General features: G+C 40.3%; 1 protein-coding gene across 1 annotated transcript in view; it reads right to left on the bottom strand.

Moving 5' to 3' along the window:
• Positions 1-6,535: 6,535 nt before the first annotated feature.
• The window catches only part of LOC26530003, a 68,288-nt gene continuing 49,457 nt past the window's right edge, over positions 6,536-25,366 (bottom strand). Inside the window, exons 3-4 of the mRNA XM_023181462.2 lie at positions 8,025-8,151; positions 6,536-7,199 (exon numbers count right to left, since the gene is read on the bottom strand). Of these exons, the coding sequence (XP_023037230.2) occupies positions 6,616-7,199; positions 8,025-8,151 (711 nt within the window). The 3' untranslated portion in view covers positions 6,536-6,615. The remainder of the gene's footprint in view (positions 7,200-8,024; positions 8,152-25,366) is intronic.

Consider the following 25,366-nt stretch of genomic DNA (forward strand, 5'->3'; position numbering starts at 1 on the left):
ACAAATTCTCGTTTCTCGGGTTTTTTGCGTTTTGAAACAGGCTCTGCGTTGCCCCCTGATGCTTCCAACCCACAGCGCACCTTCTAAACGAACGAACGGGCGCACTTCACAAAATTCGATATTTCTAAATCGGTGTGATTTGCACATAATGCGACAATAACTGCATGTCTCTTCATTTGTTGAGTTAAGTTGTAGTCCTTCATGTCTTATTTAAGAGAAATTTACTGTAAAAAAGTGATTTCTGAAAGATATAGTAACATACATGTCCTTAAATACCATACGCACCCTGTATATTCTTGATCAGAATCAATAGCCCAGTCCATCCAGCCATGTCAATCCGTCCGTCTGTCCGTATGAACGCCTAGATTTTGAAGACTATAAGAGCTAGAGCCACCAAATTTGATACTTACACCCCTGTAATACATACGGTGTTAAAGTTAAATTAAAATTTTTGCCACGCTCTCTCACGCCCCCGTAAATTAGGTAAAACCAAAAACTAACAAAACTAGAACCGCTTAATTTGGTATGTTGATTCGTTTGGTATTCGTGCAGATTAAAAATACTTAAAATTAATATCTACCAAACTACCATTTTATTAATATCGGACTAGAAACATGGAAGATATAGGTACAAAAACGAATTTTACTGGGCGGTCCATAAGGGCAAAGTTGGCCGCATTCGAGTAGAGACTTATGACACCGATGATGATAACAGGTGAGAGTTAGAAGAATTGTGCACAATAGCACAATGTAAGTCGGCTATAAATAATTCGCCCGATACGATCACGCTTCCAAGAAATGCGCTTAGTAAGAAATTTAAAGCATTCCAAGTAGTAAATGTCCATAAAAACATCAATGTCTATGTTCATCATCGGGCTAATGTCTGATGTATGTCTGGTGTTTTTCTAAATTAATAAAGTGTACTGTTTTCTAATAATCAAAAGTTCTCATAATAGTATTTAAAAATAATTTTAAATGAATTAGGCATTTAGTAGATGTTGTATTGTTTGTACATATTTGCGAATGTATTAACCTTAGCTTTAAAGCTTAAAACCTTGGAAATAGTGCGGTGGAAAGAGATTAATAGAGTAATAAATACATAAATTATTTTTTTTGCTTTTTTAAGGTCATTCAACGACAGGTTCAAACAAAAGTATTCCGACAAAACACAAACACAGGACATCCCAGACGGTGTGAGTCTGAGTTCGCGGTTGTCTTTGCGGATGCTCCCAGTTTTAGTGTATCAATCGGCCTCCAAAGAATCTGTGAATCGTGGAATCTGTTTAGGACTTGCTTCGGAGTCTCTAGCTACGTACCACTGTTGGTGTCTGCGCCTCAACGCAGTTGCTGGCCAAATTTTTATTTGGTACCCCCATACGTTTGGCCCGGTCATTGGGCCAAGGGGGGGTGGAGTTGCTCTCTTGCTTGCTGGTTTTCCCGCCTCTCATCCTCTGGACTCCTGCCTGTGTGAGTGTGTCGTGAATTTATCCGCAAATTTCCCCAGGCCGTTCCATATTTCTTGTTGCTGCAAGAATTTGCTTCTTCTTTCCCGATCGTTTGTTAGCTGACCAAGTCCAGTGTTGGGCAACGCAGGGGTCGGGCCTTTGTATCTGACAGAGGGCGCCAGGGAGACTTTGGGCGGCTCTTTCGCTAATTTGTAAATTCAAATTTTAGAGTAACGGATAGCGCCTGACCGTTAAACCTCGTCTCAGTAGTGCCAATCCAGTATGGTTGAAGAGGAAGAGTTCACGTCTGGGCCGGACTCCGACTCGGGTTACGGCTCCACCAGAGAATGGCCCGCAACTAATTGTGGCACCAGCGTCAACGGAAATGGAGTGCTCGAATGCGGCACCGGTAGCTCCACCGGCATCGAATAATTGGGCTCGACGAATTGGGTAAGCTCCTTGGGGATTTAGTAGAGGTGTTCATGACAAAGGCGGTCCGACACGTCAATGTCAACACCAAACAAGCGATGACAAGGATGAACGAGCTGCAAGAACTCCCGTGTCAAAAGGTGCTCGACGGCCAGCTGACCGTCTGTAATGAGAGAAAGTCTGCTGAGTCAGATCAAGCGCCCGGCGAGGCCAAGACCATAAGTAGATTCTGTGGAAAGCCCCCATTCTGCGATTCTCCCAAACGCCCAAGTGATGAAGTGGTGACTCAAACTGTGTGCCAGCAAAAAAGCAAAAAAGTGCACATATTGGAGAGATCAGAACTGCAAAAGAGCCTGCTGCTGACGGTGCCGAATGGCAAGTAGTAGCTCCAAAACCGAGAAGGCATCCAAGCAGAGGCAGCAACCAAATGCTATTATTGTTGAAAAGAAGGGCAACATGTCATATAGTGACATTCTTAAACTGGTGGCGCGTAGCGAGGGTGCAAAGCTCAAAGCCGTCAGCGAATGTGTCCAAAAAGTGAGAAGAACAGCAAGGGGCGACCTTCTTCTAGAGATCAAAGGTAGTGCCGATAATTTGCAGCAGATTAAAGGAGATATCGACGGGGCGCTGAATGGCAATGCTGAAGACCATACCTTCATCCACCGTACCCGGCTGGAGATTCTAGACATGGATGATGAAACAACCGTAGACGAGATCATCAATGCGATTTCTGCTGAACTGAGCATAAATCTACCCCATGATGCTGTAAAGAGTCTGCGTCCGCTGCGCTCGGGGACTCAGAAAGCCATTCTGTCCCAGCACACGTAGCGGTGATTTTGCTTAAAGCTGGTACCGTTAAAGTCGTTTTTAACGTATGCAGGATTCGCATCAATGAGACCCCAGTGAGGTGCTATAAGTGCCTAAAAATTGGGCATATCGCAGCCAGGTGCAACAGGCAAGTTGACAGAAGCAAGGCGGGCCTGAGATGTGGGCAGAACAAACACAAGATAAAAGAGTGTAAAAACAAGGCTAAATGTTTTTTGTGCCTAGAAAGGGGTTTTGACAAGTTGGACTACGTTCAGAATTGCCCTGCATGGACCTAGCAAAGTCCCAAGACGGTGTCCCACCACAAAAATGATTAGATTTTTACAGATAAATCTAAACCATTGTGAGGCGCTAGCGCAAACGGTGCTTGAGCTAAACACAGACGCGGTGTTATAGGACGCGGTGTACGTAGACAGCAACTGGAACAAGAGTCTCTCATCGAACGCGACTATCTGGTGATGCAATGTGCGGGTGCAGCGTTGCTCGCAGAATTCTGTGTGGGCATCTGAGCTTTTTGTGCGTGCTCATATAAATGACTTTTGAGTCTACAGCTGCTATTTGCCGCCAAGCCTTACTGGAAAGCTATAGTAGGTCATTGGACGAGTTGATTACGGATATACGAAACCACAACCGCGTTATTGTTGGCGGGGACTTCAACGCGTGGGCGGTAGAGTGGGGCAGCCCCTTTACCAATGCTAGAGGGCGTGTACTTTTAGAGGCGTTTGATGCCGTAGACGTTGACCTGTTAAACAGCAGATCCCAATTTACTTTCAGGCGCGCAGGCATTTTATCAATTAGTGATCTCACTTTCACCAGCAGTGGCCTTTATACATCGTCGTCATGAAAAAAAGGCGACTTATACTGCAAGTGACCACGAGGCCATCGTTTTTGCTGTGGAGGAATCTGGACGCCCACTAAATGCTTCTGAGACTCAATATAAAAAATATAAGATATATACGATTAGTTTGCAGGAATTTACAGCGGCACTCAATAGCTGCGACTGGGAACAGGATGAAGCAGAGGTTATGGCTCAACATCTCTCCAATATGGTCGAGAGAGCATGCGATGCGGGCATGCAGCAATGTGGTGCATACACAAAGCACCACAAGTCTGTATATTGGTGGAACCAAAATATTAGTGAATTGCGGAAAAAATGTATTGCAGCCAGGAGACGATACCAAAGGGCTAGACGCCGTGATGCTGAAAACTGGCCGAAACAGCTGCAGCACGAATTTAGCTTGGCAAGGACGACATTAAAGCACACTATTTGGGCAACTAAGAACGAAAATTTTCTAAGACCATGCGACTCAGCAGAGCAAGACCCTTGGGGGAAGGCGTATAAAATCGTCGTAAAGCGCATATATGCAAATAGGCAGCACACACCTTTAGAAGCGGAGTAACTCAGCTTTATAGTCACGGAATTATTCCCGCGCAGAGAAAACTCAATCGATAGTAGACGTCCCGCCACACCAGCAGCAGAAAGTTATGTCACTGACCCTGTGTCAATTCAGGAAATCGTGGCTGCAACAAGCGCACTAAAGCCGGGTAAGGCACCAGGACCAGATGCCATCCCCAACCAGGCCCTCAAGCTGGCAATGGCGCTCCGCCCAGACTCCTTTTTGGAGGCATACAATAAATGCCTATATGAAGGAGTTTTCCCCAGGATCTGCAAACGGCAAAAATTGGTTTTGATCCCGAAACCAGGGACACCCACAGAGACGGCCTCATCGTTCAGGCCCATCTGCCTGGTGGATACTATGGGCAAAGTTCTAGAGGGTCTTATATGTACCCGGCTTCACAGAGCTATAAATGCCGGAGGGGACCTATCGTCCAATCAATTTGGCTTTCGCAAAGCCAAATCGACGGTCGACGCCATTGGCAAGGTTGTCAGTATAGCCGCGGCAGCCATAGAAGGCACTCGATGGAAGCACGGGACGAAGAAGTACTGTCTGATTGTCACGCTACATGTTTGAAATGCTTTCGATACTGCAGACTGGGGATGTATTTTGGATGCACTATACAATATATGGAGTCCAGAGTATCTACGCGCAATTACGGAGCTTGTCCTAATAAGCAGCAGGAAACGGGTCGAGACGGCATCGGTCAGTGTGGAGGGCTCCATCATATGCTCGAAGCGCGCTATTCGGTACCTTGGAGTTTGGCTGGATACGAGGCTATGCTTTCGAGAACATCTGGGGCGTGTGCACGCAAAGGCTCCGGAGTCAGCGAGGGCATTATCGAGAATCATGTTGAACACACGCGGCCCCAGACAAGAAAGAAAACTACCACTCTCTACCGCTACAACATCCATCATTCTCTACGCGGCACAGGTATGGACAGAGGCAATAAAGACATAGAGCTATACCAGAGGTATCCAGGCAGCATATAGTCTCAGTGCGCTCAGAGTATGTTGCGGGTTCAGGACCATCTCCGACGACGCCGCACTTGTTATTGGGGGAATGGTTCCGATCGAGCTACAAGTAGAGGAAGCTAGACTAGTAGCATCTTCTCTCAAAGATGGGCCATCTAGGAGGGAGAAGAGGGCTGACGCTAGAAGGAGAAGTATAGCCACATGGCAGCGGAGGTGGGATCAATCCTCCAAGGGGCGTTGGACCCATAGAATGATTCCCGATGTATGTGCGTGGCTTGGTAGGCAACACGGTGCCGTAAATTTCCACCTTACGCAAATCATCAGTGGGCACAGCTGTTTTAGGTATTACCTACACCGCTTCGGACACGACGCATCCCCCTTCTGCCCGTCCTGCGGGGACGGCGTCATTGAGGATGCAGAGCACGTTTTGTTCGAATGCAACCTCTTCTCTGGCGTGTACCACCCTCACAGTTGGTAACCTGATAAAGAAGATGATTTCGAGTCCACGTAAGTGGGATGCGATAAATTCTTTCGCGGCTAGTGTGATGCGCGATCTGCGATTAGCCGAACGCCGTAGGACAGAGGTACGACAATAAAAACAACACGGCTGCAGTGAAGCACTACCTTTCGGCCGTCCCGCAGCAGTTCACGTCATTTTTTGTATATTACTGTAGTGTACGTCTTGTATCTGATATGTATTGCACGTATACTGTATGTACATAAGTTGCCTCACTGTTAGATGTTAATTACTTTGTTAAATCAATAGAGTTAAAAAAAAAAAAACACAAAACACATTAAGCAAAAAAAATGGAGAAATGGAAATAAAAATATCAAAGAAGCTAACATCGGCTATGCCGAACTTTATATAGCCTTGCAGTCCTTGGTAATAATAATTTTACATGTTCAAAATTTGTTTTCTGCAACTCAATTCATCAATATTCAAACAAAACAATTTTACTCTCTATTTTACAATTATTTTACAATCACATATGTAAATTTCATAGCGTACTCCGATTTTTATGAAAATGTTTCTTCTAGTTCTTCGTGACCTATATGATATAGTGGTCCGATCCTTATGGTTTTCATACTTTATTTTTCCCGGGTAATAAAAAACCCCGAAAAAAAATTTCAGCCCGATAGCTCTTAAGACGGTTGAGTAAAACGCATACGCACAGACGGACGGACAGACGGACATGGCTATATCGACTCAGCTTCTCATGCTGATCAAGAATATATATACTTTATGGGGTCGGAAACGTCCCCTTCTGTGCGTTACAAACATCTGACCAATTTTATAATACCCTCTGCAAGGGTATAAAAACTAATCACCCAGAGAAATCCACCCTGACTTTTTCGGCTTGTCCCAACCATATTAGTATTATGCGAAATCAGTCAAAATAATTAAATATTTCTTAGTGGATAAAGCAAAAATTAAAAACATTTGTTAAATTTGTTTCTGCAGTGCAGTAGTTTAATAAAAATTAAGCTTCCGTTATGTTAAACTTCACAAATTATTTAAGTAAGACGCTTTATTATTAACATTTCGTTATTTTGTTTTTTCAGTAAAACGTTCAGAATCAATTTGGCTTGTAGTATTAGTATAACTTTTTACAGAGCATCTTAGAACCTCATCGCTAGTGAGTTGTAAGTCATAGCTTGGCTCTAAATTGTTGTTGGTAATTATTTTTCGTACTAATTTATCAATTGGTGACGAAGAGCAAGTTTGTAAGCCTAAGTTTGTGTTTTCCAAATTGACAATATTTAAGGATTTATCAGGATTCACGACCATATCGACTCCTTTACTATTAAAAAAATCGAGTACCCACGAAACAACGAAAAAGCAAGCTGCGTTCATCGGAAATGCTCTGATTAATGTAGAACTAAGTCCGCGAAAGAAAAAGTGGATACCTTCTTTCCCATAGCCCTTTATTGCACAGTCTACAAATCCATTATACTTTGCGAGGTTTCCCAGAGAATCAGATTGCATATGCGTCTTAATTACATCAATTGGGTAACAGGCTAACCAGGATGCCATTCCAGCGCAGCCTCCAGCTAAAAGCGTATATGGAATGCTAGGTTGTTTCCTCTGACGCATTATGAATTCGTAGGACACAAAGTAGCAAGAAAAACCTTAAAAAAATTTGGAAAAAATTAAATAATATAGTATTGAATTATGAATTAAAAAAAATAAAAACATATAGACAGATATCAATTGTTAGAATAGTTCATGATAAAAAATTAAAAAAGAACAAATTTTTAAAAATATATTGACATTTCTAAAATTTCTAAGCCTATGGGTTTCAGAGCATCCAATGAGTATTAAGATATCTATGTATAAGAATGTTTGAGAATGTGTTAAGCAAGAGAATTTAAGGGATATTATTCTTTGGAACGAGTTATGTGCTTTCTTTAATCTATAAGATAATTTTTTTAATCAGAATGAGCCCCTTAGGAGCGGGGCAGTGGTGGTCGTGTGGTGTCGTTTGTTGGTGTCCTGTTGTTAAAATATATATGGTTTACCGAATCGGCTCATCGTTACTCTTCCCTTAATTTCCCAAATTCCAAGTGGGTACTAACATTGAAGCTTGCATCGACATGGCCAGTCTACGGGTAATATCCCCTTTTGGTCATGTCTTTTTATAATTCTCAATAGTAGTTTCTTCGGCACGGCCAATCTCTAGGTTAAATTTCTGATTTGTAGTGGGCAGCAAAATAAATTTTTCCTCCTTAGCAAATTTTCTCTTAATGTGGCACAGGCACACAAAGAAATACTTTTTCACATTTTCTATCACTGATACTTTTGAACAAATAACTAATTACACTTAAAAACTAACTCTAACTAACTCTTGGAGAGCAGTGTGGGCTTATAAAAGCAGGCAATGCGTTGCCTGTTGGGAATAAACATGCTGTCTCATGTTGCAGGAATGTAAGATTAGGAATGTCAATGGCACGTACCGGATAGGGTGCAGAAGACCGTCCGCATCGCGACTGGTAGCTCGCTGGTCTTTGGTAAACTTCCTTTCAGGACCAAAGAACAAGGACATGAACACGCCAAGATGATGTCGTCTAACTTGCTGGTGGTCTGCGGGTCCAACGGAGATGCGGAATTAATGCAAAACAAGACGTCGGTATCATGTGGGGGTTGCGGTGAGGCAGCAGTGTGACCAGTGGAGGACTCAGAGGTGGCGCAAGGTACGTCGGATCGTGAAGTGTGCGAATGCGGTCACTAATGCCGATTCAACATGCTCCCTCTTAGTGATGGTGGGCCAAGCAATTAGCACATAACAACAAGGAAGAAGTATCACCTGCAGGACGCTACTGTAGTCTGACGTAACGAATCTGAATTGTCACTTCTGAAAAGAAAAAAGTCTGCATCGCGACTGGATGTTTTACAATACCACGAGAGGTAAGCAGGTGGACGACACAAACGTTGCCATCATTGCAGGGTGCGTCTGGTAGATATGCCATTTGTTGAATGGAAGTTTGTCGTCTGAGTACCACAAGATCGCTTACTACAAGATTCTTACATGGAAATTGCCATTTGTTTCGCTTGTGTAACTTCTTTAAATATGTTTTCACCGGGCACAGAAATGGTAATTCACGACCTTCATACGCTACGTACGGTTAATGATTAATGAGGTTTGGTCCTTGAACTCTGTTTCGAGACTAGCAAGGGGCCGCCGACTACGAAAAGACCAGGAATCAAGGCCAATGAATTGGTGGGGTCTTTGGACGAAGGAAATATCGGCCGCGAATTAACACAATCATCTATATTAGCAAGCAGAGTTGAGAACTTCCCGAAAATATAGTTTTGGTTGGAAGTGGCCTTATAGAACCGAGTATTAAAAGGTTAATGGTTTTGGCAGAGAAACACACCAATACGTAAATATGTCCCATCGAAAATATAGTTTTGGTTGGAAGTGGCCTTATAGAACCAAGTATTAAAAGGTTAATGGTTTTGGCAGCGAAACACACCAATACGTAAACATGTCCCATCGAGGTGTGGCAGGCACGGCCCGGTAGTCGTAAAGGGGCGTGAGAAGGCTGTTCGCTGGGAAGGCAGGAAGGAAGGATGTATGACTTAACAATATTTATTATTATTATATATATTATTTTTAGGATAAGACGAACCGCAAAATGATTACGATCGTCACAGAACAGTCGCAGTGATATTCGCCAAAATAATATTCACGCTGAGTGACTTGGATTAACAACTTGATCTCACCAGAGTTCACCTCGCACAAGTAGTCATTTGGAAGTCTGCGACACTTTCGGAAAACCGGACCATGTATGCTAGCACACGAAGTGTACGTCCCAGTAAAGCAGGTCATTGGTTGGCCTGGCTATTGCGATGTAGACCTTCACTACCAGCTGCTCTTGTGGGATATGTGTCGCTTGTAGCCAGTACTCTTGTGGTTCCTTGGTGGGTCGTCCCACCACAGATCATTACTGTGTACCTTTACGCAAAGGAAAGCCAGGTAAACCAAGAGCATCTTGAAGTTCATTGACAATTGCGATTGCAGTTTGTTCAGTGCGAACCCTCCTTAACATACATATAGGACTTGATAATATCGCTGGCTAACGCAAACTTGGAGTCCATATCACTTACGAGTTGCTGAATTACTCGGATGGCCAAGAATGGAGCCAAGGTTAATGCAAACGTGATTGTGTTAAGTTCGTAATCACCGAGTTGGCCGTTTTTGTTCAGGAATAGGATCCTCTGAAATGATGTGTGAATTGCAAAGATCATAACTTGCCAGTACATTTTCATGACGTCGTAAATTTTCTGGAGGCGTTAAAGGCTACCCGTACCTTCGTTGTGGTATTGTTTGTCTTGAAAAGTGCATGATGTGGCAGATAAAATCTTGTTTTCACTGCTGTAAAATGTCACCCGACGCACTTAGCCCAAATCCAAATACTCTTTGATGAGGACAGCATAATCAATTTTACCTGGAATATTTTTTAGAAGACGACGCTCGTTCTTTGAAATTGAGCCCCTGGTTTGGAATGACTGAGATTGATGTTGCTCGGGTCCCAAAACGGAAGTGAGACCATATGTCTTTCCGAATCATTTCTCCCTGTGATCCTGATAAAATTAACCTCGCAGAATTGGTCGTAATGTTCTACCGGTTTGACACATACCAAAAACCCTGTGAGAAGAGTTTCGAGAAGATCCTGTTTGCATATAGCAACCCTTTTATACCCTCTAAGCGATACGTGCAACTTTATGATCCGGAGCATTCGCTCAGGGATCACGCTAGCTTCCAAAGCAGTGTGTAACAGATCCCGTGATAGGAAAGTTGTATCCTTGTGCCAAAGGTCCGCGATGGTTGTACCCAGTTCCGCGGAGGTCTGGACGTGGGAACTGATATGGCCATTGCTGGTGTATTTTCAACCGCTTCGAGCGTACGAAACCGCTCGGTGAGGAAATCATCCATCGTTTGCCACTCTGGAATGGCGATCTTATCGCCAAGAGATTGCAACAGAAAAATACGAACATGGCACCCCACGTCGTGACTGGAAGGCCACAGTGCTCAAAGGCACGAAAGAACGCCTGCGGTGATCCTGTAGCGCCTTTCCGGTCCCATGAGGTAATTGGGATAGGTCAAGAAGTGCTTTGAATTAGCTATTAACAATAATGCGCTTGTTATCGAATAACGGGTTGGGTGCATTCAGCGCTGCTTCGAACCTATCATTTGTAAGGGGATTTTGCTTATATGATCTTCAACACTTGTTTTTCAAATGGGCAATTTTGTGAATCGCTGATGTAGATAGCAGTTAACAAATCACTGAACGTGGGCCATTAAATGTAATTTCACGTAAGCACCTCTGAGCCAATAGAGCTTACACCCAAGGTCTGTTTATGATTCGTATATCAACTCGCTGAAACTTGGTAGCACTGTTCATACTTAGCCTGGAGGGCAAGATATTTCGAACTACCTGTCGGTTTCGTTAAGAGTTCGGAGCACTGACCGTATTTCTGTTCAACCATTTTCCATAACTTTATGGACAAAGACATGGCTTGGGTGTTCTCTTCGAATTGAATTGGTTTCTCGCAGACTGAGATAATTTTCTGCAGAGCCATGGTGCATGCAGCTAGAGTCTTTTTGGATTCAGATCGAGTGGCTCTTGGAGCAGTTACGAAAATTCGTGCATGTGCTACCGGTAGCTTCACCTTTTTCCCGCTTGCGTGGACTGCTTTGGGGTGGTTTCCTGTAGAGAGGCGAAGAAGATTGGATAGGGTTTGACACGCTCCGAACGGAAGAGTGGTACTTATCTGCCGCGAAATCGGTGTAAAAATCGAAAAAGTTTTCAAATTGATTTTGCGATCCCAGCTTAAGCCACGAAGTGCAAATAGCAAGAACTGCTTTTGGACGGATTCAAGTCTAGTCTGGTGCGACTCATATTGAGGTAACCAAATGTAAGATCCATACTCTAAGATAGGACGGACAAGCGAAGTTCAAAGCATTTTAGTTGTATAGGGGTCGTCAAACTCTTTTGATCATCTTTTAATAAAACACAGAATACTCATGGCCTTTGCGACCGTGGTGGAAATATATGTTAAAATTTAATTTATGGTCCATACGAACGCCCAAATCATTTATATTATTTAGACGTCTTAAAGGATTATTGTTAAGTGACCAGTTGAGAGTTACAATAAAAAGTCATTACCTTACATTTGGTAGTGTTAAGATTTAATAGATCATCGTTATAAGAAATACAAAGCTTGACATCGTCAGCATACATAAGCACACGCGAATGATTAATGACTGATGGAGGATCGTTAATGTATAATGTGAAAAGCAGAGGGCCAAGATAACTACCTTGAGGTACAGCGGATGTCACAGAAATGGAATTGAGAAAATAAGACTTAAAAAGTACCTTCTGTTTTCTATTTGTTAAATATTCTCGAACCCAAGAAAGGAAAAGGGGTGGAAACCCAATGTCGTTCAGTTTAGAAAGTAATAGGGTATAATTAACAGAATCAAAGGCTTTGCTGAAGTTAGTGTATATGACATGAGTTTTCTTTTAGCATTTTTGAACCCCTTGATAAATATAGAGGTAAATTTCAAAAGGTTAGTGGTTGTAGATCTACGTTTCGCAAACCCATGTTGGGAGGGCGAAATAATAGAGCTACAAAAATGTTGCAATTGCGAAGTTATAAATTTCTCAAAAGCTTTCGGAATAGCGGACAATTTTGAGATACCCCTATAGTTAGAGGCTTCGGACTTTTTGCCATTTTTATGCAGAAGAATGATATATGACTCCTTCCAAATAGATGGAAATGAGGAAGATTCAACAGACAATAAAAACAATTTTAGAATGGGTTTGCAACATGCGTTTGTACAGAACCTGAGTACACATCCAGGTAGACCATCTGGCCCCGGAGAATAAACAGGTTTAACTAGTTTAAGTTCACTAAGAAGAGAACTTTCATGAATCACTGGATTAAAAATACAATTAGCCTTTTTTAAATGATAAGGATACGGACTTGCTCGATATTCCATTGAGGAATAAGTTGTTTTGAAAAAACTCGCAAACATATTGGCAATTGCCTGATCAGTGCTCCCTTTTTTATTTTGAAAAGACAAAAAAGATGGGTGCACAGAGGTCTTACGTTTAGAATTAACAAAATTATAAAATTGTTTAGAGCCAGAAGAAAACTAAAGCTTACACCGCTGAAGATAATTTTTATAGCATTGTGTATTAATGAATTTCATCATGAATTTTGAACGAGCGACTGTATACAGTAATCTGATGAACGACGTGTTTTTTAAAACTTCTTATAATATCGTGTCTTCACATTTTTCAAATTGAATAACTCACGAGAGAACCAGGGAGGTTTGTTAAGCCGCTCCAGGCTAACAAGAGGCACACAAATATCAAAGAGTGAATTTGGAGTATCATAGAAAAAACGAACAGCTGAGTTCATATCTCTACAATTATGCAGATAAGACCAATCGGTAGTAGTAATTTCATTAAGGCTGGCAAAGTCAGTCAGTGAAATTTGTCTTTTGGAAGAACAAATAGTACGATCCTAGAAACCTCACAATAAGAAGAATCCAATACAAAAGTAAGATCTAACGATTTTCCATTAGAATTTAAGACAGGATTGACTTGGGATTAATATAAGCTTAGAAGACCATCAATAAAGTCATGTGATAAAGAGGTCAACAACATGGTACATTCATCTGTTGGTGACCATGCTAAAGCGGGTAAATTAAAATCACCTACAACTATGAGCATGTATTGACTGGAAACTAAAGAGAAGACAAACTGAATTGCCTCTAAATGATTTAAATATACCACTATGTCTGACAATGGTGGAATATAGGAACAAGTAATAAAAGCATTTAAAGATTTAAAATTTACTTTAACACCGACAAACTCAATCTCCTAGGTACGGGAAAATTGATTGATGATAAAGCAGCATCAACAGCTATCAGAACGCCACCACCTATGCGGGAAATCCGGTCACGTCTAAATATAGAAAAGTTTGTGGAAAAAACAGATGCATCAGCAATATCAGGTTTCAGCCACGTCTCTGTAAAAGCTAGAATGTTATGCTCAAAAGAAAGACTATCTACATAGAGATTAGGAAGTTTAGATTTCAGTCCTCTAACGTTCTGGTAACCCAGGTTAAGGGACGGAGCTAGTTTTTTGACATACCAGCAGATGCTGATGTGGCAGGAAAAGCATTAGTTGTTGTTGTTGGTAAGCGAATCGGTTGCAGTTTTTTCTTCTTTACAGTACATTCCTTAACTATAAGATTAAAAAAATTTTAACTTCTCCACCGCAATATTCGCGATCTTAACTTTCTTTCGAATATAGGCTATTACATCGTATCTACAGATACAGAAACACTCCAAGGACTGTTAAAACGTGCCCTTTAAGTGTCAAAACTATCTCTAGTCCGCCTCATGAATGAGCGCATCTCATTCTCTATCTCCCGGCAAGCATCACATCCATATTTTATGCCACCACCTTTAGCAATAGACTTCTTGATTCTTCCTGTGTAACCTGCGCACTTAACGTGAACCGCATTGTCACACAACCAACAAAGAATATAATCATGCAATTATTTTTAGAGCAGACAACCATTTTATAAAAAATTTAAAAAGTTTTTACCTTTAAAATTTAATTTTAAAAAGCAATAAATAAAATTTATTATTTATTATTATTTTTTAATTTTAAAAAGCAATAAATAAAATTTTAAAGGTAACAACTGACCAGTTCTGATACAAGGGTTAATGTGCAGAGTAAGCGTTCGCAACTAAAGAGTAAAAAGTTCAAGTGATAGCCGCAGGTAGGCAAAAGACGAGAGCGCAATCAAACAAAAATAGGAAAGAGCGAGAGAGCGCGTCAAATTGAAGACATACCCCAACAATTTGTACGCAAGAGCGCGATAGTTAGCTACAACGGTAAAACTTAAGACAAAAGCAAAAGAGATAAGCAAAACAATAGCACCGCTAATGCAAGATTTGTTGTAAGATTAAATTTATGTTTGTTGGAAATATTCGATTTTGTTTTGCAAGTGCACAAAAACTAGTGAAAGCAATCGCGAAGTGAAAATAAAGTTCGGATGTTAAAATTTTAGTTAAGCAGAAAGTGAGTTTATAAGTAGTACAAAATTATTTAATCGCGAGAAAAAAATAAAATTTGATAAGCGCAAAAAAAACACGTCCGTCCTTTGCAACGAGTAAAAGTATTCTTGTGTTCTGCTTTGTGCCGGTCGTTAGCATAAGAGCTTGCAGCTATACAGCCGTTAAGTGGTATTTATGTATACGTGTACTTATGCTGCAACGGATAGCGGAATTTAATTAAATTAAATTGAAATATGAAAAAAGTTGTACGACTTTTCGTATGTGGATAAATATAATAACGATCATTAAATCAACACTACATTTTTGAAAAAAGGTGTACGACTTTACGTTTGTTTGTGGATAAATATAATAACGATCATTAAATCAACACTACATTTTTGGAGTCTCGTCCGGTATTTTGTTTAAAGAAATTAACACACATATAACACTGCGTGCGTGAAAGAGACAACAATCAAATTCATAGCAGTGAGCAAAGCAAAAACTTTTTGTGTAGGCATCATTGTGTAAGAGCAAGCGAAATAGGCTGTGCTAAATCTCGTAGCATAAAATCGTTTTGATGCCTAAGCACTTTGGGACACGACGGCGGTCAGTGTAGCTTCCTAGAACAGTCTAGAAAGATTTGGACAGAGGGAATGAAAAGGGAAATGTCAGCAGATGCAGAGGCAACCCGTTGGCAAAGGCAAAGCTAGACGTAGCGAGAGGTAAAACGTCCACAAAGACAGAGGCAACCGTTGGCAGAGACAGAAGCTGGCAAAAGGCAAAAATCAAAAAAAGTACAGACAGCCCGCTAGCAAAAACTAAGCGTAGACTTCGTGGGATATCTAACGCGGACAGCATAGTAAGTTCTAACATTAATAAGTATAGTAAGTTCTAACAAATAAGTAAAACTAAGCATTAATTATTGGTATTGAACAAAAGAAAACTATTGTAATGTAGACGAGGTTTTGCCACAGTGAAACTTATTGAACCGAATAGAACCTTAGCACAGTGGGAAGAAAACGTGATTGACAGAATAGACTTCTTACCCATTACAATATTCAATACCAGGATAGCGAGGAAGAAGAAGAAGACTGCCTATAAATTATTTTAGTCGAACTTGGTACACTGTAAAAGACGTTGAGGGCAGTGTATTCTATTTTTCAAGCTCAGGTAGTCCAAACAATAATCTGTGGGTTTAAGTGTTAGCATAGCGTGCTATTACAGAAAAATGGGACAAGTTTTAGAATTTATATACGCAAAACAGTTGTTAGCTGCGCTAGCTAAATCATTTATTTGGAGTCAACATAATGTACACAATTGGGAGATCTTATTTATTTATTTATCTATTTACGTCAACTAACACAGCAGTCGACTAAAAAGCTTAAGCTAAAGACAGATAGTAATTAATTGAAGAAGATAGCTTAACTGTATACACAACTAAACATTCCCGACCCGGTGGAGGTGTTTTATTTGCATAAGGTGCCAGCTATGCCCGGACTCACAGCCAATGTGGTCAGGGATGAGTTGCAGCCAATCCAAGTCCAGAATATTTTCATTGGTTTCGCTGTAGATGATTAAAAAGTAAAGCGCAAAGGGAAGTGACAGAAAGTTGAGAAGAAATTATGTGAGTAAGGTTGTTAAAAGATTGGCAAAGAACACGAAAAGGTTTGTGAAGAGAGTAGTTAGTCAGACATCTACTAAGGTGATTAGGAAAAAAGTTTCTGGTCCGACGTGAGGGAACACAAAAATATAGCGCATCTAGTAAGTTAGTAGAAATGACTTCGCCGTTGACAAGCTTATGGAGAAAGAAAATGCCAAAAACGAGCCAATGGTTGTAAAGTGAAGGAAGATTAATAAGAAGAAGTCTGCTAGAATAAGAAGGTAGGCGAAGACTCGGAGACAATTAAGACCGCGAAACGCAAACTTAAGGAATTGCTTCTGTACCGATTCAATACTACTCTGGTGAACATCATATTGCGGATTTCACACTGACGAGCAATATTCGAGAGTAGGACGAACTAACGAAGTGTATAAAACTTTTGTTACATAGGGATCATCAAATTCTTTGGCCCAACGTTTAATAAAGCCAAGAAGGCTGCATGCTTTATTGACAATTAAAGAAATATGAACATTAAATGAAAGTTTTGGGTCAAACATAACGCCTAAGTCTTTGAATCATGGTACACAATCTAACAGAATAGACTTAATAGAGTAATGAGCTAGGAATGCAGACAAAAGACTGAGAGTCATAAAAGAACACTAAGAGGCATTAAGGTGTAACGAGTGTATCGAGGAACGAAAAGATACCCTTTGGGTTCTGCCAATAAGATACGACTTTAACCAAGTCAATAGTTTCGGGGTAACTTAAGTAACACAACTGCCGCCGTGTACAGACGTGTTTTTTAATGCACTCCGCAAAAATTGAGTGTTAAAAAAAAAGACCGCGTTTGCAAAAATTTGTGAAGGGCTCTCAGTCGCCTCAGAGACGCCTATTTACAATCATATTGCTATTAGATTGCTCTAATAGCAGTAAATACTAAGTTGCAACAACAAAGTGCGTAATTTTTACAAAAGCCATCTCCACCAATTCGGGCCCAAGCTCTCTCGATGCCCACCAGCAACAGCTACAAGAACTAATTGTACAACAAGAACGTGAGCGTCGACTCTCGGTACAACGCAACAACGCGTACTTTTCGGTGGTGTCGCCGACCCCACTGAATGCTAACGTAAGCAATAACACCGAAAGTGCCAGCCACTCAGCAATCAACAGCAACTTACCGTGGAGAGAGCAGTGTGCTTCTCCATCAATATCGATAACTGGGTTACCGATTGCACCGACCAGCACCGTCAGCCCGTTGACAGCAACTACTGCAACGTCTGCCGAGGTATTGACCTGCCTCAAGCCGTCAACGACAAGTCGCCCAGAGTCAGCTACAATAGTAAACCCAACGACTTCTGTCCAAACTGGAATGGATAGATATATTAAAATAACTAAGCGGAAGCTTAGCTCGCAAAAGAAAAAAAGTGGCAATACGCCGAAAATAACCAAACCAAATAAACGGGTAGCACCCCTTAGCGGGAATCGGTTTAAAATTCTTGCCGATCAGCAAGACGATCAAGCCGGCGCTGTAGATAAAGTTAAATCGGCTAGACCACCCCCTTTATACATCCGTGGAGCCAACTGCAGCGCCCTGATTTCGAAGCTAGTAGAAACAGTAGGGGCAAATAACTTTGTTGTAACCCCACTTAATAGGGGTGACATTAAAGAAATTAAATGTCAAACCCAAACTGAGGACAATTTCCGCATCATCGAAAAGTACCTCCGTAATGCTAACATCAACTTCTATACCTACCAACTAAAAAGCAGTAAAGGTCTCCACAGGGAACCACACGGCCAACTACAGAGGATGTCCTGTCTTGAAGCATCTTAAATCACACCTAAACGGGTGCAAACCCCCAGCTGGACCAAAAATCACCTTGAACGCCTCCAAAACTACACCGGAGGTATTCTTCGCCAAAGCTGTTAGATCATCCAACATGCCTGCTACAACCAGGCAGTGTGCTCCGAACTGGACAGACGGAGCCCGCGAAAGAGACCCCGTCTCTCCACCATCTACAGAATCCGCAACCTAGCGCACCAGAGCTTGGCCAGCAAACTCCAAGTGGTTTAGAGGCCCTATTGATCTCACTCAATCAAAACATGACCACTTTTATGACGTTCATGCAAAACTGTATGCACGAACTGATGCGGAATCAAAACCTGCTTATCCAGAAGCTTATCGAGAATAAATAATGGCTTTCCTACGTCTTTGTCCTTGGAATGCTAACGGCATCTTCAAGCACAAAAATGAACTGCAACTATTCCTAGACTCAAGTAAAATCGACGTTTTGCTGATTTCGGAAACACATTTAACATCAAAAAATAATTTTCAAATACCAAAATATACCTTCTACACGACAAACCATCCAACCATTCCACATGCCTCTTCTTACACTAAACCTGTTGACAGGCTTAAACAGACAATTAGTAACGGAAAAACGACGTCTAAGAAGAGAATGGCAGATTACTCGCTCACCAGCAGCAAAACTTCGCCTAAGGCATGCTAATCGCAACCTCTCCAAGGCGTTAAGACAAGAGGAAAGCTGGGCTAAAAGGAAATACATAGAGAAGCTACTGAGCTTTGAACTGCAATCAGCACTAAACATCCTCTGTGGAAAGCCCACCCAACTTTAAGCGCTCCTACAGAGACAATTTCACCGATAAGGAGTCCAACCGGTGGATGGGCCCGCAGTGACGAAGAGAGGGCATCCGTATTTGCCACACATCTTAAAATGGTTTTCCAGCCAAATCCAACATCAAACTCATCTGTACTTCCCCGTTAGAGCACATTAACGGATAGTGAGTACTCGGAACTCCAATCGGACGAGATCACTGCAGTTATTAAAAACCACATAAAACCGAAAAAAGCCCCTGGCCATGAACTAATCACACCGAAAATGATCCTAGAACTCCCTATCATCGCCATACAATATATCTGCAAACTGTTCAACGACTTCCCAAGAACATGGAAAAAGTCCATTGATTCCTAAAGTGGGAAAGGACAAAACCCAGCCATTATCCTATAGGCCAATTAGTTTGCTGCCATTTCTTTCGAAGCTTTTTGAAAAGGTCCTGCAGATCCGCCTAAACTCATTTCTGGCATCGGAGAACACAATCCCTTCACACCAGTTTGGCTTCCGAAGATTTTAAGATCAATCACGGGGGCCCCGTGCTATATACGAAACGACAACATTCAAAATGATCTAAATATACCTGCCATACGCGAACTAATAATAGAACTCGTCTTAAAAGAAATGACAGACCAACCCAATAACAAGTGAGTAGGGCCGCCTGCAATATCCCCAGGATTTATCTTAAGTACTAGACTAAGAAAAATATCTCAAACTTGTTGTTAGGCTCTAATTTAAGAGTAGATTCAACAAATATATATTAAATGTTAAAAAAAAAAAAAAAAAAATAGTTTCGGGGAAAAACCCATGATGTTAAGTTTCGCGAGAAGCATAGAATGATCAACCGTATCGAAAGCCTTACTAAAAGGTTGGTAAGCGACGAACGACCCTTTATGAAGCCATGCTGACAAGGAGAAATAGTGGATCTGGATTGGTGTTGAAGGGAAGACGTAATAATTTTCTCAAACAGCTTAGGTATTGCCGAAAGTTTGGCAATGCCACGGTAGTTAAAAACATCCGATTTGCTACCGTTTTTAAAAAGCGGAATAATAAAAGACTCCTTCCAAATATCGGGAAAGCTACAAGTCTCACTCTATATAAAGAATAACCGAGATAAAGGCTTAGATAGGGAAATCGAACACATTTTAAGGATGCAACTAGGTATATTATCAGGACCGGGAACGAAGGAAGACGTCATAGATGACATGCTAGAGATAATACAGTCTTCAGTAATACTAGGAAAAAACATACAATTTAAATGTGGGATTGAAAAGTGATAGGGTGTGGGATCCCAAACAGTAGTAGAATAAGTCGACTGAAAGAATTTAGCAAACAGATCTGCAATATCTGAATCATTATTAGCAGTCTGGTCATTAAGTCTGAAGGTGGAAGGTAGTACATTAGAGCGTCTTTTGGAATTAACAAAGTTGTACAATTTTTTTGCGGTTCTTATAAAATTCAACCTTACAGCGAACGATATAATTATTGTAGAATTGAGTGTCTAAAAAACAAAATTCAGATTTGGCTATACAGTAATTTGCACAGTCAAGTCGCGAACCAGTTTTTTTAAATCTTTTAAAATATCTCGATTTAATGTTACGGAGATTAGAGAGCCTACGTGTGAGCAAGACTGGCGCGCTGGAGACGGTAGAGACATTCACATAAGGAACGCATTTATCCATTAGAGAATTAGGAGCAGAGTAGAAATACTTCACTGCACGATCTATATCGCAGCACTCAAATAGAAATGACCACTCAAAAGAGAAAATAAGGTTGTTAAGAAGATTGAAATTTGTTTTACGAAAACATCTACGATGAAAATTTGAGATGTTATTAATTGAATTAGTAACGGAATTGTAAGAAATAGTAACTTCAATGGTAGGGTGATAAGGATCTTCAGGTTTCACACGGGGCTGTGTTTGTGATACAGCAGTAACAGTGGGACAAAGATCAAGGATTCTTTTAGAAGAGTTAAGGAGAGTCAAGTAGGCTATCAAGAAAAACATGTTGAGATGAAGGAATTAAGAAAGATAGATTATCATCAACAAGCCAAGAAATATTAGGCAAGTTGAAATCACCTAAAACTATAAGGAAATCGCTATCTTTAAGACGATTAAAAATAGTTTGCAAAGCATCAGCATGATGCATATAGGTCGTTATATCAGAAGCTGGAGGAATATATGAACAAGAAATATATAAGCTAAAGTTGGAACATGTAATTTCGACGCAAATAAACTCAACACCTAAGGGCAGATCAATCGGCACAACACTTGAACACAGACTCGAGTTAACAGCAATGAATACTCCACCGCCACGACGACCAACACGATCAAGCCTATAAGAAATAAAGTTATTACAAAGAATTTCATTATCCAAAACAGAGGAGTTAAGCCAAGTTTCAGAGAAAGCTAATATGTCAGCCGAAAAGGTTTTGCTATCACAGAACAGGTTCGAGAGCTTGGTAAGAAGTCCTCTTACATTTTGATAATTAATGCAAAGACTAGACGTCATTTGTTTTTTAAAGCAGAAGATAAATTAGGAAGGTGGACAGACAACGGACGGGAGCGCTTATTGGTCGCAAACTCGTGTACAACTAGGCCCTCTGGCCAGAAATTAGTGTCAACCATAGCTGAGAAATACTCATTTGGTACTGTAATTTTAAAAGAGGTGGTTTCGCGAGACCTAGAAAACTTAAACTTTTGAATTAAAACCTTAGCAGGGCATATATTACCAATGTAAGCTGCCACAGACGACTCAGAAGTATCTGGAGCAAGCCTAAAGATAAGTAATTGTTTGCGATGAGGTACTACAGTTAGTGGAGGCGGAGGAGCATTGGGATCAGCAAGTGATGATCCTGTGATTGATCAGAGTTCCCGTGAGGGATATGTGCTGTCTTCTAACACGATCCGAGATAACGATCGTTGAGACTTCTGAGAACATAATAGCGAATTTGGTCTGCAAGGTCGGCCCTCGCTAGACCCAAAAATCGGGCCCATCGATCAACACAAAAAAGGTCTGAGTAGGAGTTATAAATGAATTATTATGTATAATTAAGTATAAGTTGGATTTTTAGACCCCATTTAAATCTCGTAATAGCATAGGGATATCTGTATATATCTTGCCGTAAGAAATTTCCTTTTCTTTTACTTTGTTTCCTTTTAAATAATTTTGTAAATTATAATGTCAAACGAATTTAAATGGTATTGGTCGCGTTTATTAATTCTGAAATAACCATGAATTGTGAATAAACATTGAAGTTCTGTCACCTACATAAAATCCATACCGAATGTTTCGCTAGTATAATTTTTTGTGGTCTTGTTTTAGGGTCAGTTATGAACTATGTATGGCATCTGCCAAGGTAGGGAGGATAGAGAAGGGAGATGCGTTCAACAGCATAGCATGCTCATATTTTCCTGACAGGTCCATAGATTTAAGTCTCAGTTGACAAAAAGTGCACTTCATTTTTCTTCAATTGTGAAGTACGATAAGACTAGGCAAGAACCCCGCCCCATCCGTCGAGCTATCCTTCCAAGGAGTCGGATAATAAGTGCACGCCAGCCCGCAGTCTTCTCGTGGCCGAACTGCTTTAGTGCAACCCACAATACACCATTCACTACGCGTTAACTACATAGAAAAAATTTGGCGCCCAACAGTGGATCCGTCTACGAGGAATAAAATAACTTCAGCAAGCGATCCTTATAGAATAAAAAAAAAAAAAAATTAAATATTATCATTCTTTAGACAGCTATCCAAAATCTATGCTTGTTAAACCATCCAGTTAATTACAAAATTTTGTCTTCGTTAAATAAGAGATTCTTTTTACAACAGATATTTCGAAATTTTGGAATTTGTTTTAGAGATTGCGATGGCAGATCGATGGTTATGGTCTGAATCGACTAGGACAAACCAAGTTTGACAAGGTGATATCGATTGTCATAAGATTTTGTTAAATTTAAATTCATTTTTGAAGTCTTTTATTTGCATTATGGCAATGCAAACTACTAGAAGAATTCTGATAACTTGACCTAGGCAGATTGGAAGAATTAGAATAAATCAAAAATAGTTAAATTATTAATGTCCATAGATACACCAAATTGGTGATGGATTCGATATAGATGTAATGTATGGTGACAGAAATTAGGATACAAATTTTGTTTGGAACAAACTTTTTAGAATTAAAGCACTCTACAATGACTACTCGACATAGTAACCAAAATTTAGCACAGGCTTTGCGTTCATCAGATGTCTTTTGCAGTATTTGCAACGAAGTCTTAAATACAAATGAGCTTCTGACAGAGACTCCGTACAAACATAAGTTTCATCATCGTTTATCACTGAAGTATTGCAAATTTCGACAACTTACCCATTGTGTAAAGATAGCTGCCGCAGCAACCAACTTAAATATATAAATAATAATTTAGAAGCAGAATTAAGAGACGCAAGTTTCACCTCGCAGGCATTAGGCCTTCTGAATGGGCACCGCCTAGCAATATACCTTCGGGTGTTCCCGTCCAATTGTACCGTGTTTTATATATGTGTATTTTTAGATTGAGCTTAACAAGTGTATTTGTGTTTCGTTGAAAAAAGTTTAATGTGAGAAGGTATTAACAAAAGTATGCAGATAAATGAGAAACTAACAATTTTTGTCCGAATCCACACGATTTTTAAAAAATCAACTTTTTGCAGTACAATATGTGTTCAAAAGGGCGGAGCTGCTTGACGTTGGAATAACAACAATCGTTCCCGTGACGCGCATCATATGTTGCAAAACATTGAACAAAAGCACATAAATGACGATGGCATTAAGACAATAAATGAAAACGTGAAAGCTTTCGTTAATTATATAAATAAACACTTGTTAAAGTGTAATTCAACTCTGGCAAAATTTAAAGGAAAGCATGCAAAATGGCTTGAAAAAGACACTTCCATAGAAATCTCCGGTCTCTGTTCAACAGAAATAACCGGTTCAACAGAAAAAAATGGGTCGTCCAAAGTGTGATTACGAGAACGCTGGTCATTGCCTTAAAAGAAAATTAGCTGCTGAGCTTTCCGATCAGAATAACAACTTATCTCCCTTACTTATACATTTAGCTGTTGTTTTGAAAGCTGCTGGGAGTTGCGAGACCCTAAAACAGGTAAAAAGTAAACTTTTTATAGACGAGCCAAAGCAAATGTCCGCTGACTGTGCACTTGCCTTTCTATTGGAAAATGGATTTACAAAAAATCAGTATATAAATATACAACGGAATGCAAAAATGCAGGGTTATGATATATACCCAACATATCCAGCCGTACTTAATTCGAAATTAAAACTCCGGCCAAAAGAAATTCAATATTATGAAAATAATTCGTATGTTTTACTTTAAAATCTTTTGGACCATATATCTTCCCGTATTCTGGAAATGCAACATGAAGTGAAGTGGAAACACTTCCCAACTTGGAACATTGCAAACTAATTTTCAGCTATGGATTTGATGATTCGTCCGGCCAGAGTGTATGAATCGATCGACAGTTTTCTATTTGTTACTACAATTGTTCCGTTAAAATTGATAAATGAGACAAAACAAATAATTTGGATTAATAGGGCTCTGCAATCTGTTAGATTTTGTTGACCATTCAAAATCGAGGAAAGTACCGAGCTCATATAATCAGAAAAAAACAACTTAGATGCCCAGATTCTCAACATGCACATATTTTTGTAGAAATTTAAAGAGAAATGTATATATGTATGTGCAGTATACTGGACACATAACACTGATAGATGGTGAAGTTCTAAACGTATTGTCAGGAACCAACTCGTGTCAATCTTGTTCAATTTGTGGAGCGAAGCGAAAACAATTGCTGGACATCAAAGATGTGAACTCGAAAGTTTTCATAGCTAAATCACATGCTCTTCAATTTGGAATCAGTCCATTACACACTTGGATCCGCTTTTTCGGGTTTGTTTTAAAAATCTCATTTAGAATAGAGTTAAAAAAGTGCCATGTCAACGACGCCGACAAGATTAAATTAAAAGCATGAAACAATTTGTTACAATTAAAAATGATGAAACAAATGGGATTGAATGTAGACAAACCTCTTTCAAAAGGCAGTGGGAACTCCAATAATGGCATCACAGCGAGAAGAGCATTTTCCAATCTTGACTTATTGTCATCAATTCTTGATTTTGACTGTGACATATCAGGAAAAGTATCCATGGTACCCCATGTCGCCCACTGTTCACAAAGTCTTAGTACATGGGCATCAAATAATAGACACTTGTATAGTTCCCGTAGGCTGCTTTGGGGAACATGCATCGAAATTCCGAAATAAACTATACAAGCGCGACAGAAGAACATTGGCAATAGTAGATAACACCCAACTCAAGGATACAGCTACTCTAGCTTCAACACCAGTGAATGCACCGGCGGCCCTCATGCTCAACTCAGTGAAAAACGCATCAGTCGCCCACTGACGCCGAGTCCCCAGGCATCATAAACTGAG

Source organism: Drosophila willistoni, assembly GCF_018902025.1.
Source record: "Drosophila willistoni isolate 14030-0811.24 chromosome 2L unlocalized genomic scaffold, UCI_dwil_1.1 Seg168, whole genome shotgun sequence".
Lineage (NCBI taxonomy): Eukaryota > Metazoa > Arthropoda > Insecta > Diptera > Drosophilidae > Drosophila > Drosophila willistoni.